The sequence below is a fragment of the Platichthys flesus genome, chromosome 10, assembly GCF_949316205.1.
Source record: "Platichthys flesus chromosome 10, fPlaFle2.1, whole genome shotgun sequence".
In the NCBI taxonomy this organism is placed as follows: Eukaryota; Metazoa; Chordata; class Actinopteri; order Pleuronectiformes; family Pleuronectidae; genus Platichthys; species Platichthys flesus.
The window spans coordinates 3,595,316-3,610,585 of NC_084954.1; the positions used below are offsets into that span (position 1 = coordinate 3,595,316).

General features: G+C 43.7%; 1 protein-coding gene across 7 annotated transcripts in view; it reads left to right on the forward strand.

Moving 5' to 3' along the window:
* numb (NUMB endocytic adaptor protein) overlaps positions 1 to 15,270 on the forward strand; it is a 37,587-nt gene that overhangs the window by 17,585 nt on the left and 4,732 nt on the right. For 4 of the 7 annotated variants that reach the window (XM_062397022.1, XM_062397027.1, XM_062397024.1 and 1 more), the window contains exons 2-6: positions 3,135 to 3,271; positions 7,523 to 7,597; positions 13,116 to 13,148; positions 13,860 to 13,934; positions 14,730 to 14,870. In XM_062397022.1, coding sequence (XP_062253006.1) covers positions 3,146 to 3,271; positions 7,523 to 7,597; positions 13,116 to 13,148; positions 13,860 to 13,934; positions 14,730 to 14,870 — 450 coding nt within the window. In that variant the 5' untranslated portion in view covers positions 3,135 to 3,145. The remainder of the gene's footprint in view (positions 1 to 3,134; positions 3,272 to 7,522; positions 7,598 to 13,115; positions 13,149 to 13,859; positions 13,935 to 14,729; positions 14,871 to 15,270) is intronic. The other 3 variants (XM_062397025.1, XM_062397028.1, XM_062397026.1) reach the window with 1 other exon arrangement.

Below are 15,270 nucleotides of genomic sequence, written 5' to 3' on the forward strand. Positions count from 1 at the left end.
CTCATGAGGGGAGGATGGGGGGACTGCTCATCAGATTCCTGCTAATGGTTACACATGTTGTACAGCGAGTCCATCAGGTGCATAGGTTTGGCTCAGCGCTCACACTTCACCGGTTACACACAAACATAGCGAAGATATGCTCTCTTTCCCACGTACATGAATATGTATGTGCTTTCACCTACATTCCTGCTGCCCCCTTATTTGTCTCTTTTAGACTCTGCAGTAGTCAGGAGAGGAGGTGTGTGGGTTGTAAGCTGGCAGCTTACAGTGTTAAGTGATTTAGAAGGTGAGTTTAGTAAGGCGCTGTGAGTTGAGGCAAAATATATGGGACATTAATGACTTACATCTGCCTGAGACCCAAAAAACACCCTGTTATTTCAGTATAATAGTTTCCTGCATCTGTTTGTCCCTGGGATAAATTCAGAGATGCTCTTCAAATTGCAGCAAGTGTGCTCGGTTCTGAACTTGAGTTTTCCAGAACAAATCCTTCTCTCCAAAAAGTATTTGTTTACAAAAATACATAAAGTAGTAAAGATGTGTTTTAAAAAAACACCAGTGGCACAGTGGGTAGTATCTTGTCTGGTGACAATATGATGCGTGGATTCAAGGTTATAATATTTACTCATAAATGCACACTGAGAGCACACTTGACACAAATGCTTTTATTTGTCGCACCAAGGACGAGGTGCTCGACAACAGACAAATCTGTTTCCCGCCTGCTCCTCCTCCTCACTCTGCAGGCTGGAAGCCTGCAGCCTGTCACTGGCACCGCAGTGAGCCCAAACATGATATGACCTAAATAAACGAGTGCGTTAGGAGAGCCGGAGTGAGGGATGAAGCAATATTCTTTCCCTCCCTCACTCAGCCGTCTTGTTTTCAAACACTTCACTCTACTGCAGGCTGAAACCTCTCACATGCCGGTGTGCACAGTTAAATGGCAGACGCACATATCGGAGTCGGAATGAGTGTGTTTACATCCTGGCACCTGAGGAGCTTATTTGGCTTCAATTCCACAGGTGCTTGCACTCTTCTGAGCTCTTATTGGGGCTTGTTTATGGCTCCCATTTCACACAGCTAATCTTGCAAATTGATATCTCTACCTAATACCTACTTTATAACTCAGGGGTCATAATCGTCTGGGAATTATTCTGCAAATAAACAGGTGTAAGACAAGAGGCGTTGGCTGTGCCACACAATAGCTTTTATTAGAGAAGAGGTGACACAAATCCACAAACTATAGCCAAAATCTCTGCGTGAATTTGGCATCTTGTTTGCCAGCTTGGCCACACTAGAACTCATTTGGCCAAGTAACAAGCTGTCATATTTGGAATAGTGCCTAGTTCACATGTTGGCAGCAACAGGTTTTATTTTATTTAAAGTGCAGTAACATACTTATCTGAGTCCATGGTCCACTCCAGGGTTCCTCCTGTAGTGACAGTAGGAAGTTTGTGTGTGTTTCAGTCAGCGGGTCAGGCCTCTGTGCTTCATTGTGTCGCTGATCTGGAGCCTGACAGGGACAGATAAGACAGCCTCACCTCAAACACACTCTACACCCCTGCCATTAGCGGCTCACAGGACAGGTTGCATTATGCAAACAGACAGCTCAGTCCTGTGAGTGTGTGTGCATGTGGGTGCATGCATGTGAGTGTTTGTGTAGTTAAGTCGGTGCATATGTGTGTGATCGCTGTGAGCATGTGAGTGCACGCTGCTGTGTTTCTACTTGTTCTTGTGTGTGTGTGTGTGTTTGCGGACACTCAGTTCACATGGATTAAAGACCTTTAATCCAGACAGATCCTCATCAGCTAAGAAGTTAGTGGCTACAACTCGTTAGTCAAGGAGTTTGCTCTTTGCTCATGTGTTAAAAGTCAGAGTTTGCTCGGCTGAACGACTCCTGGTCCCCATTAATGAGTTACTCCAGAAGACTTGAGCCAGTCTCTCTATGATGGATGCACCTCTCAGTTCCAGTTTGGATCAGCAACTTTTAATTGGGCCTCGGCTTTTTTGTGCCTCCCATTATCCCCCCCAAAGCCAAGAAGACATGCATATGCTGTCTCTTTATAGAAGTGCATTAAGCCTATGTCTCTCTCTTGTACTCGCTCCTCTCGATGCACAAACGTGGAGGAAGGATTGGCGCACGTTTTTCTTTACAGAGAAGACTCAACTATACGTGCAAGCATGCAACATCAATCTACATTCTTTAATTCTGCATCTTAATGTTTGCTCCTTCGATTCAGCTCGTCCTGAAAGGGCACAACGACAGAGAGGACTGAGAACTAGAGTATGTAGAAATGTAGGAAAACGTGTGTAAGCTTAACAGGTGGACCAGTGTTTCATAAGTTATCTGTTGTTCCCTCTGGATCCAGGAATTCTTGTCATCACAGTTTCTGTGAGATTTGCGGTTTAGACCTTGTCACCAATTGCACTTGATGAAAGTAATCTATGAGTAAGTGCAACTTGCTGGGGCTTGGTTGGATTTTAGGGGACGGTTGGGCTTTGGCGGAGGTATGCGCTCTACTGAGTGCCATTCCAGTTTTCCAATTAATTACTTTCAAATGTTTCCTGGCATCAACCGATTCTGCTGTAGCAACTGAAGCAGCCAGAGGTTCAGGAAGGGAAAGCTCTAGTTAATGAAGAGGGAGAGATGTAGGAGAGGAGGAGCAACAGGTGAGACTGACACAGAGGGAGATAGATGTCTTCACCGTCAATCTCACCTGTAATAAATAAATAATCTTCATGTCAAGATGTCAGCGGTCACTTTGGTGTCTTCAGCACAGTCATATGCATCAATGAGAATTTGTTTCTCCTGTTGAGAGACAACACTTTACTGTGTTATGCTCTAATGTCTGTGTCTAAAGGTTTCAAGTTTAAAGACAATAAACAGGACACCTTTTCTTTTGCACAATCCCCAGCCTCTCATCCATCATCGAACACGGGACAGACATTAAGTGTTGACAGACACTATTGACTGCTACATTTCCCAGACTTTTATTACTTCTTAATAACTGTCTTTAACGCTCCTGTTATTGGCGTTTATCCAGCTTTCCCACCAGTTCCGGACCTTTTTATTTTTTGCTGCCAGTGACTTTGCAGTTTTCACCATGTGTTTTTAATAAAATATCTCTTTCTCCTCACAGGGAGCTCAGCAATGAATAAGCTACGGCAGAGCTTCCGGCGGAAGAAAGACATCTACGTGCCGGAGTCGAGTCGGCCGCACCAGTGGCAAACAGATGAGGAGGCGGTCCGCACCGGAAAATGCAGCTTTGCAGTCAAGGTGACCCCCCCGCCCTTTTCCTTTCACTTAAACACACCTGCATACACAAACTATCACACATTTTTCACAAACACACAAACTCTCACACAGAGCACTGACCTCACTGTAGCACACTCACACGCCTGAGAAACTCTCATGTTGGCTTTGCTCCCCAAGGACGCTGCTTGTAATTAATCATAAGCTATCAGAGAGTGTGAGCACATATTTTATCTAGGTTGCAAATTGATATACTGTATACTTCCACAGTAAGGGGGGGGGGGGGCACTATTGATTTGTGGCCTCCAAGAGTTTTCAGAACCACTTGAAACATTACGTTAAACACACAAAATGAAAGAAAAATCCTCCATTATACTTGACAAATAAACTGGGGGCAAACTGAAGAGCGAGTCCCTCAACTCTGTAGAAAACGAATGCAGTACGTTGGTACGTGCAGTCTCCACTGCTCGACCTGCGGTGCTGCAGTGGATGAAGTGGAGAGTTCAATGTATTGTGGCAACAAAACCTTCCCCATTTGCAAACAGAAGCACAAAGTCTCGCTTCCTCTCATCGCAAGGGTCCAATGTTCACCTTAGCTCGGTTCTAAAGGGGAATTGAAAACGGGAATGTTTATCTGAGAGCAGATGAACTCTGTGGCGGTTCAAAGTGCGTGTCACACATAAGCCGGAGCACAGGTTATGCTTTTTTTTATTACCTGTGTTTCTTTTGAGCAAGAAAGGCGAATTGGAAAAGCTTTCAGGGGGTTAGTGGTGTGAATATAATGGAAGGTAGTGAAGAGCAGGGTTTATATCTCCCTTAAGATTTACACATAATGTAATGAGTCATGATTTAAGTGGGATCTTAGTTTTGTTTTTGTTCAGGTCTATACATAGACTTAAGAGTCAGAGATGTTGTGTGTCACTCTACGTGGGTAATTAAGTAATCACGCTGAAATTTGTGTTCAAGTGCTCATGTTTCTGATCTGTTGGTTTTAATTAGTTATGTAATGCTATAAAAACACGGTGAGATGTCGTGATTGACAGCCGAGGCTTGTGAATTCAAACTTCAACAATATTTCAATTGATTGTGTACATGTGTGTCAACATGTTGGCTTCTGGCCTCAAATTTAGCTTCCATACATTCCGGCCAGTTGGTGAAATCCCCCAGATTCAAAATCTCCTCTTAAGCTGACTTCCAAATGTTCCCTGGACAATCATGCTCTTACATACCTCCCCTCCCCCAAACGCTCCCCATAAATTGTCTCTCAATGCTGATATCAAAGAAACACTTGTCTTTAAGCAACTGCTCTACTCTGTCTTCACACATCTGTAAAGGTGTAGATGAACTAGGAGTTTTAATTTACTACTTTCATCAAATGTGCTAATTCTTTTGCCAATTGCCTTGAAGGAAAGAAGTTTCATTAAAGTTCTGTAGATTTCTTTCCTACCGTTAAATTGCTGGTTCTACGTTAATCAACAAAACAACAGAGTGAAACCTGCTCTGCCACTCTAACCAGCCAGTGGAATACCTTGAGATCTAAACCTGGGTCACTGACCAGTGCTGCTCTAAAGATCTTCTCTTTACTTATTTACATCAGACAGTGAAAAGCAGACTTTGTCACGAACAATTGAAGAGCTCTTCTTAGATTGTTTAGATTATCACAATTACTTCTGCAGCCGCACACACTTCTCCTCCAGCAGGTTTTTCCCTCTGCACTGGCTTTCACTGTGCCAATGCAACCTACCATGCTACTCCTCTGTGTGTCTCCCCCCTTCCCCTTGCTCTGCTCCCTCGCTCCAGCTCTAGGTGCCTCAGAGGAGCCTAGTTCTGTGTGGGTTGAGATAGTTGCAGTGGAATTATCACTGACTGCCGCACAACACACTAATGATCAGAGGAGCGAGAGAGGAGTCGGTTTTAAAGTCACACTGGGGAGGGGGGGAGTGGGTGATATGGGCCGGTAGCGATAGAAACATTGGGGGAAATTGGAAATTATGTTGTGGCTTGGGGATTCCCCCATTACAATATAATCTTTAATATAGTCCCAGTCTTTCACTGATCACAGTTCACATTTAACTTGGATTGTGTAAAGTCTGTAATTTTCTTGTATGTTAAGCAGTATTTGTGTGTACTTGCATGTCCTCGATAAGTTTAAACCATGTCGACTTATTTGCATAAAAATGAATGTGGGTTTTCGTGTAGGCTTGTTTTCTGCAGGTATTCCTACATTGGAAAGAAGTCATATGTATGTTGGGCTTCTTTTCACAGACTTTCTATGGAATATGGAAGAAGTCTCTGAAACTGACTTATGGCCAATACCCTATGTTAATTCCTGGAATCCATCTGGAACACATCTGGAGGATTCATATCAGTAAAATCTGTACAGAATATCCAAACAATATAGGGCTGCTCTTTTTAAGCTTCTGGCAGTCTTGACCTCACATGCTCCTCCTCAGTTGCTGGATTCAGAATGTGGATTTAATATGTTAACTCTACTGGTCCTCAAGACCAAAACTGGTATTACACTTACAGCACGTTAATACAAATATCCTCATGTAGCCCAATGCAGGATTATTTACTAGTTAAACTGATCCTGTGGTCGGCCCACTGATAAACATGGGTTTCAGATCCTAATTAGCCTCTGCGTGTACATCAGACTGTTCAGGAGATATTAATTCCATTTGTTCGAGTTGCTTTTGTTGAGCACGGATATTAAATAAGAATGTCGCAGCCCCCTGATTGTCGCTGCCAGCTAATTACTAAGAGGAGTCAGATGCTACAACAAACCATCTGTTGTGACACTTCAAGCCTCCCCTGCGTTTACTCATCTCACCTTAGTGACGTCTCCTGGCAGATCCCTTTATTAGTGGCTCTGCAGCTTTGACTGTCCTCACTACCCACAGCTGCTTCCTCACATCACTTGTCTTTTAAAACACATGTTTCTGTGCACATCTCGGTTTTTAACGTGCATAAGTGTATACACACAGTGTGTTCTAGTACCGTGATGTGACTCAAAGTCATGGCGTCACACTCTCAAAATAGCCTGGACAGAGGGTGGGGGTGTCAGACGGCGGTCAACATCACTTGCTGTGTGTGTATGTGCAAGGAAAGGGTAAGGACTTCCTCTCCGGCCCCACATGCACAATGGCTTCTGGGCCGGTCAGGGTTATAAGTCTGGACACTGGGCTGACACGCAGCAGGGTGTTATGCTGCTTCAAGTCTAAGACGGAGGGAGGCAGCCGTGTTGTAAAGTGGTTGGAGGACAGGATTTCCCCCAGGAGAAAAGTATTGTGTCAATCATTCACTGCAAATGTATATAAAATCTTTCCTGGCATAGATGGAACGATAAACTGATTAGTCAAGAGAATTATCTGCAGATGAATTGATATTAACTTTAATGGCTGCCGGTGCACACCTCTGCCAAGACCCAGCAGTCCCCTTATTAAACCACATTTATATTCATCAAGATCCATGATCAGAAATCCACAATCAGCTTGCTATCTTGAATTTAATGAAAGTGAAAAATAATTCCTGGATCCACACCTACAGTTAATGATTCTTCTTTGGGTCATGCCCCACGTCTCCAGTTTGTCTATTCTTCTTCTACCTAACAAACGCAGGATGGGGTTGAGCCTGACGAAGGCCACAAGCTGAAACATATTGGTGTAATGTGACAAGTCAGTGGGTGGTGCTGTAATACAACAGTTGTGAGATTTGATATGTTTCCCTTAAACATACAACTGATTCTAGAAAGGTTAAACAATTGCTGTAAATCATTCCAGGAGAGTTAGTTTCCTGCAATCGACAACATAACCTGATCTGATCTCATCTGTATTTGTGTTTGATGAGACAAAACAAATGATCTGCTGCAGGTCAGGTTTCTAGGTCCACACAGAGCCACAGGAGGCGGCTGCCCGTCAGCCATGCACAAAGAGCCGCTTCCTTCCATGTTTTTGTTTGTTTCTCTCACTCTGTGTTGCATCTATTCATAATTCTTTGGCAGGTTCAGTATTTTCATTAGCAATTTTTTGCACTTTCAAAACATGGAGATTAACCAGGGAGCAATTGAACTGTGATTGACCTCAAAATGTTAATTAATTAGGTTAATGAATCACCAGTGCCAGTGTACCGGGGGGGTTGTGGATTGATTTAAATACCCAATCTAATTCCAGAGTTTATTATGCTAGCCATACTTAAACTTGAGTAGAGATGGCCACAGGAAAGGTTTGTCACAGTTTTACTTAGTTTCATTCTCTCTCTCTCCTCTCTACCCTGCAGTACTTGGGACATGTGGAAGTGGAGGAGTCCAGGGGGATGCACATATGCGAGGATGCAGTGAAGCGGCTGAAGACGGTACGTTTCACAGTACTTCCAGGAATGAGGCTGTTAAACACCAGACATCCTCCTTCCTCTTTATCCCCTCTCTCTTTTTTTTTTAATCTTTTCCTCCATTAATTTCTGTCTCTTTGAAACCAGAATCCAACTGACATTCTCTAACGTCTGTTTCACGTCAGCCATCTATCTTCTGTCAGTTCTATTCTCCTCAGTGTTTCCTCTGTGTTTATGCCTGTCTGGGAGTCTCTGTACACAGAGGCCTGAGCAGAGCGGATTCTTACCATTGATCAATGAGCGTCTCCACCCAGCATGACCTACACACAACCTCCGGGGGTGTTGGGGTCAGTTCTGAGATGTCTCTTCCTTTCCGAGCAGAGTAGATAGGCCGGCGTGTACTTCCTGCTGCAGCAGATTCCAGCGGCGTTGCACAAAAAGGAGCAAATTCCAGTTTGGGGAGCAGGGAAGGGGAAGGGGGTGAAACTGAAGAGCAATCGCTTTTCCATGTGGTCAGTTGTTTGCCAAGGCCCCACCCAGTTTATATAGTCTTCTGTGTGTGTGTGTGTGTGTGTGTGTGAGGCTGACTCGCTGAAGTCACAGACAAATCTGAGTCGAGAGGTCTGTTACCGGGGTCTGTATGATTAGAGATTCCTCTTCAGGATTTTCACGTCAGGTATCATAGTTGGGAAACTCCTGCTTGAAGAATCTGTAGTTAGCGTTCGGTTTCAATTTGAGATGACGATGAGAACCCACACCCTGTTTCTCCTGTTATCAACACTTTTGGATTCTGTTCAGGGCCGTTAAGTTGAACTGCATATTCTACTCAGAGAGCTGAGTCAACTTCCGCCTGATGCGTCATGTGTGTACTTTTCAGATCAGGTACAACTTCTGAGCGTTAGTGTTTTACACCTCATTGTTTCAAGACACGACTCACGACCTTCTATGTTCAATTTTTTCCGTGCTCTCAAAACATCTAATCCTTGGTGGAGATAATAATAAAAGTGGACTATCATATGAATGCCAGCAACACACACACACACTTTTACAGCACTAAGTTTTATACAATGCTTAAATATTTACTCACAAACATGCACATACTTGTAGACACCTGTAGTTGTATAATTTGGTGTGTGTGTGAGAATTAACACACACACACTGCGAGATGGCTTGAAGGCAAATCATTTGTTCACACAGCAACACACACTGGAAGACGTGTACCCATAGAAACAGCAGACAACACAGAATATACACACACGCATGCTCTTACTCTGAATAGACACATACATGCCAGCCTAATAAACACACACACACACACACACAGAGCAGCAGCACATGCACTCTGGAGCTTGATGAGGTCAACAGACAAAGAGTCTGAGGCCGTGAGATCTTATTGAGATCCAGTCATTTTAATAAGGCACATAAAATGGAGCCAAATCATGTCCTCCTGTCTCCTGTCTACTGTCCTCCTATAGACCGTATTTGTAAGCCAGCACAGATTTTATCGATTGGCATCATCCAGTGTTTCTTGCTACACATCATCTTTCCTGCGAGCTGGGCTTCTTCCGGTCGAGTCCTGGCATTGCCGTGGCAGTTCACCTGTGTGTCTGAGGGGCTCTTCTTACAGGAAATACCATAAAACAATCACTGTTGGTTGGGAGCTGCTTACTGTAAGAGGGTTTTCATTCATCCCCTCCCAGGTTTGTTTCCTTGTTGTGCAATCTGTGACTGTTAAGCGTTCTTGTCGCATCATAGTCTGCTGACTTACCCCATAATCTTTATAACAAGATGCCACCGCACAATAAAAAAAAGCATTTCAAGGCTTTGGGAAAGTTTTTCAACTACATAATTTTCATTATTTAAAAATTCATAATTCTGTAACATTAATATTCACCAACATGCAGCACCGGGGCTGAGAGCAGTGGAATAACAGAAGAGTTGTGCTGCATTGCGTCGCTCTGCTCTTTCATTTCTAATTATCTTTCCATTGTAATTAGTGTTGGAGTTCAGTGATTTTTCAGACAAGAGTAGTTTGTTAATGCTGCACTTTCATCCTGTGTTTCTGCACATTGATCTTCTTTAAAAAGAATAATACAGTGATTTGGATCAACAAAACAAGGTTTGAGTCCTGGCTTCTTGATCAATGGTGTTCGGGGCCAAATGAGGTTTCTGTTTTTACATCTTACATCATTTTAATGGGACTTCTTCTCTTAACATGCGGCGGGGGAAGCTGGCAGGAAGGCTTTCCCCTTACGCCATTTATCCATGTCAGCGCTGAAGCTTCCAGACGAACCAAGGTCCTCCCTGGTTTGAACACAGTTCCCACTTCATCCTCACTGACTCTTTAATTAGCTTACTGTTGCAGCTAACTGTTACCAGGCAACAAATACTGCCAGTGTAAACTCTTATTTCTAGGAACTAATAACCCACATTTGTCTGGAACCAGGCCCTCACCTGTTGGCTCTCATTGTCTCATGTGGGCTAAGTAAAGGAGGCTGTTTCCTGAGAATCTGCGAGCATCTGCCAGACAGCAGCCACAACATCAACACAATCTGGCAGCTTCAGGCCGAGCAGATCTCAGGCCAGAGGATAGAGACGAAGAATAACAGAGATAATTCTCTCTGCTGCATCAGTAGGAACAACAGGGGAATACATGTGCCATGAGCTGGAGGGTGTGTATTCGTAGTGTGTCAGTCAGTGTGTGTGTGTTTGTGTGAAGACTCCAGCTCTGAGCCAACTCCATTGTTTTTCCCAGCAGCCTTTGGGACAGTAATGAGAGTTTTCTCGCAGCTCTGCGACCTGTGACTCATAGGGAAGGATGGAGGCGGGTGGAGGAGGAGGAGGAAGACGAGGAGGAGGAGCAGGAGGCTGCATTGCGGTAGCGTCAACCTCCAAGCTGCCCTTTTTTTGTCATTGTGTTGTCACTTCCTGCCGTTGCATTTGGCCACTGGCCCGGTGTTGTGGTGTATTCCGTGTTCCATCAGCGGGAATGTTTAAGCTGCTTCTCAGAAGCTCATAGAAACCAAGGTTGTTTCCTCTGTGTTGACTGGGTGAGGCACCCCACCATGATGCTGGAAGAATTCCAAATGGGTTTGTACATCAACACCCAGTAGCCTCAGGCTGCATCACTGACATGTATCAGAGTCCATCAGGTGGTCTGTGTAACCTGGCAGTTTCAATAAGGGCTTCGAGTGTCGCATGGTTTGCAAAGTTGTCTCTGACAGCTTTTCACCCTCACTAGAGATATTTCCTGTGTAAACACTAAAGACAGGAAATTACACAACAAAGTCTTCATTCAACACAGAGCATGTCCTGAACTCACTAAACATAAACATTAGAGCCCGGCCAGTATGAGCCTCATGTGCCTCGATAAAACGTTTTTTTTTTTTTTGTATTTACAACAAAGTATACGGTTAATCCATGAATTATCAGGCCTCAATCCCATCCTGTTGCGATAAGGATTTGAAAACAACATCTTAGAAATCAACTGTCATGGTTCAATCAGCATCGACCCCAAACAGCTCACAAGCACGTGTCCTGCAGGGTAGTGGCTTGAGCGCTGTCCGTGTCGGGCAAAGAAATAGGATGACACGCACTCTTATCTTGGACTAGAGATATCTGTAGCTCCTGTTGTAAGGTGTGACTGTCACAGATGTTACACAAGATGTGTGCTTTTTATTGTCGCACATCCAGCTGGTGGCTCATGCTATTTTTTGGCACCAGCCTGGTTGTATCACAGTGATACCATCACCAAGAGGTTTTGACCTTGTGTGTTAACATTGTCTTTAAAATGAGATGTAGTATTTATCAGCACAGAAACCCTTGTTGGGTACAAAGTAAGTTTCGTGCTCCAGTTGTTTTGATTTGGACGTGTCGGCTTCATTTTAATCTTTCAAACCTCAGCTTTTCTTTCTGCCCACAAAGCTTTTTCCCCTTCTATAGATTCATCACCCACTTAATACCAAAGATAATGTTATTTTTGTTGGTGTTACACTTTTTGTTGTGTCTTTTTAAGCAGGTTTTAATGCAGAGAAATGCCTTCAAATCCCCCTCCCCTCACATAACCTCCCATTCTAGTTATCACAACCTTATAGATACCCCCCCACCCTAACCACCTAGCATACTAATACTAGCACACTATCAAGTGCTGAGCTCATTTGGAATGTATCTCCATTGCTGGTTAACACGTTCAATCATGCATTAACATGGGGATGTGGGTGCTGTCTCCACCACGGCTGTGTAACAGGAGCGGAGTGGCACTCCTTTTTACAGCTTATGGCGAGGAGAGGAACAATCAGGGAGCGCGGGGAGAAAGGGAGGATTAGCACCAGGCTGGGTCTGGTTGTGGTGTCTTTCTGTGGCTGTGGTCGGCCTAAACTTGACCCTGACTCTGGCCAACCAGTGAACATTCACAGACTCACAGGTGAAGCTGCCGCCTGTGGGAATCTGTTTCTGTCTGCTAAACGCCCCTGGAAGGAGCCGATCTCAGTCTAGGAGTCAGAGGAGAAAGAATAAAAAGGATTTAACCCCTTCGCAGATACACACACCTGAAGGTCTGCAGGCTGTATCTCCTCTGTCCAGGCAGCTTGGTGTCACTGCTGTAATGCTGCAGTTGATTTCTGTCACAGAAGAACTTGAGGGCGTCATTTCCTGCTGCCGGGGTGATCGAGCGGCCAACCGTCATGTGGTTTACTGGTTTCCCGTGTTGTGGTAGTACTAACGGTGATCACAACTCATAAAAACAGTAACAACCACATTCAAACATCTGTCAATTTGAAATCATGTGGAGCTACATGATTCACTCACTCACTCACTCACTCACTCACTCATAGACTGTATTTGAAGATGAACGATTTTCATTTCTTCCTCTGTATTTTATATGTACTGTGACTTTTAGTCTGGTCAGTGTCCAATCCACTGACATGGAAGAGGTGAGGTTTATGATCTTTACAGTGGCCGGCCACCAGGGGGGGGATTCGCTGTCATGTCGTCAATCTTAATATACAGTCTGTACATAAATTCTGTATAAAGATGAATGATGCGTCTCCTCTTCCGACCGTTTTACAAAAATAAAGCTACAACATCTTGGATACAGCCGCTGCCATCTTGCACTTTGAACTTCATGTGCTGATACATGCACTCGACCAATCAGGAGTCTGTCTCAGCTATCAATCATGACATTTAACCCCTCATTTTGCATCAAATAATTAAAAGCATCAGATTTAAAGTACACCCTTAAGTGACTTTTTAGTGTGATCCATGTCCCACCTGCTTACCTGGCGGAGATGGTGTTTATTATCTATTCTGCAGACATCCAGATGAATTTGCTTCTCTTTTGTGAGCCATCATGTTGTTCATCTTCATTTACAGTCTATACTCACTCACTCACTCACTCGCTCGCTCATAACCCACCTTCACCTCAACGAAACCCCAAAATCCAATCCCTCCCCGTTAGCTCCAGTCAGTTTTTAGACTTCCTAGGTAACATTTTCATGCCTTGTTCCTCCCTCCGTCTCCTCCATCCCTCTCACCCACCCTCCAGGACAGGAAATTCTTCAAAGGATTCTTTGCAAAAGTAAGTTATTGCTGTGTGAGTCTTGAGTGTGTCTCTCTCTTTCTATTATTCCTATTATTAATATAATTTTTTTTCCTCCTGTCACGTAACACTTCACCCTTTTGATCACGTCTGAAGGCTGGAAGAAACACACACACAGACACTGATGCACGGGAGAGATCTGTCTGGAGAGAGGCAAACACAGTGATGCATGTGTCTGTGGGCAGGTGGGGGTGGTTTAGTGTGGGGTGGGGCACTTACCTGTGTGTGTGTGTGTGCGTGTGTGTGTGTGTGGGTTGTTTTTTTGGGATTAGCAGGCGTGTCTTCTCTCCGTTCAGCCCTCCTTCCTCCATGGAACAATGAACGACTTGTATGGATGAAAAGTGACTTTTTGGTGCACACACAGATATTGTGTTGTTTTTCTAACCCATGTGGCCACCACTGTCGACTGCATCTGTGCACCAAATCCTCCTTTTGTGTCTTTGATTCAGTTTTGGGGGAACTAGTGAATGACGCAGCACTAAGAAAAAACCAAATCCTAATTTTTGTCTCCTCTTTTGACTCTTACCTGGTGCTTTCTCTTTGTTTACAGGTGTGTTCTCTCTATGTGTGTGTCTGTGTGTCTGTGTGAGTTGAATAGGTACAAAGGGAGCTAATCATGGAGGCAATGGACATAGTGGAGCAGTTTCTTTTGTTTCTTAACTCGTTCCTGTCCCTTTTGTGTGTTGGCAGGCTGGGAAGAAGCCGACGCGGGCCGTGTTGTGGGTGTCGGCAGATGGTCTTCGCGTTGTAGACGACAAAACGAAGGTAATAAGTCCCTTCGCTCCTCTTATCACAGGCCTGATCAAACAGAAAGCGCTGCCAGAGGAAGCACATGTGGCTTTAGCAGCATTAAAGCTGGAAGCTGCTAAGCTGCTCGAGTTAATAATGGTGGTGAAGCTGGTCTGGTCTAGTGACCTAAAAAAGGAAAAAGGCCCTTTTGGAAATATGTACTCACAGCAACTCGTTCTTCCTACTTCTTGTAGGAAGAAAGAACGAGTTGATTTAACGCCTTCACATTATAGGTCACAGGGACACCTGCTGGAAAGTGCTGGTACTGCATTAAATATAGTCTGTTTAAACATTCAAAGCACCTGCACTCGTTTATGAAAACTCAAGGATTTAGGTTATAAACAGGAGAAATTCAAAAGAGCAATAAAAAGAGAAGGAACATGGCTGTTGTGTTTTCTATATCTACATAATGTATCCGTTTAAGTTTCCTTTCTGTAGTTTAAGGAAAGATATTTATAGAAGGTCCAGGATCTTGTATTTCACCTTGAGACCTGGTTCTGTTCTTTGTATTTATTTTGTTTTGTTATCGTGCTGTTTAAAGCAATAAGAGGATCCAGGATTCCGTGAGGTTCAGCGTTGTGTTGCGTTCAGGTGCAGACAGCTGCTCCTGGAGCTCAGTGTAGTTCAGTGTTATTCAAGCACCCTCGTGATCTTCTCAGTGAAGTACCCTTCATTCATGCAGCACCTCGAACAGACTGGAGTGAAAGTCACTTGACCCTGACCACAGTTTCGAAGCTGCTAATAATGAGGTAATGGTTATTCTCTTTGCAGGACCTGATTTTAGACCAGACAATAGAGAAGGTGTCGTTCTGCGCTCCGGACCGGAACTTCGAGAGGGCGTTTTCTTACATCTGCAGGGACGGCACCACGCGGCGCTGGATCTGCCATTGTTTCATGGCCGTCAAAGACTCGGTGAGAAATCGTTGTGAAGCCTCATCACTGATACAGATATAAAAAGAAAAGTGATTATTCCCTCATCTTGAATACAAACAGATGGCTCAGAGCCCCACACAGTACATAATAAAGTTCATTAACATATATTATTTTAACCACACTATCTTTATATTTTTATACAACGACATTTTGATTGATATTTTTTATAATCAAGCAATTTATCAAGATTTATCAAGTCAAATATTATCTGTTTTCCTCTCTTCAACTACGTGGTTCTTTCAGTATCAAAATAAATATAATTTGTTTGGGTTTCAACTGTTCAATTGATTGAAACATTATTAAAATAATTTAGTTGTTGCTCTAAAGTAAACTACAATTTGTATCACGTTATAATAGAAAAATGAATTGTTAGTGAGCT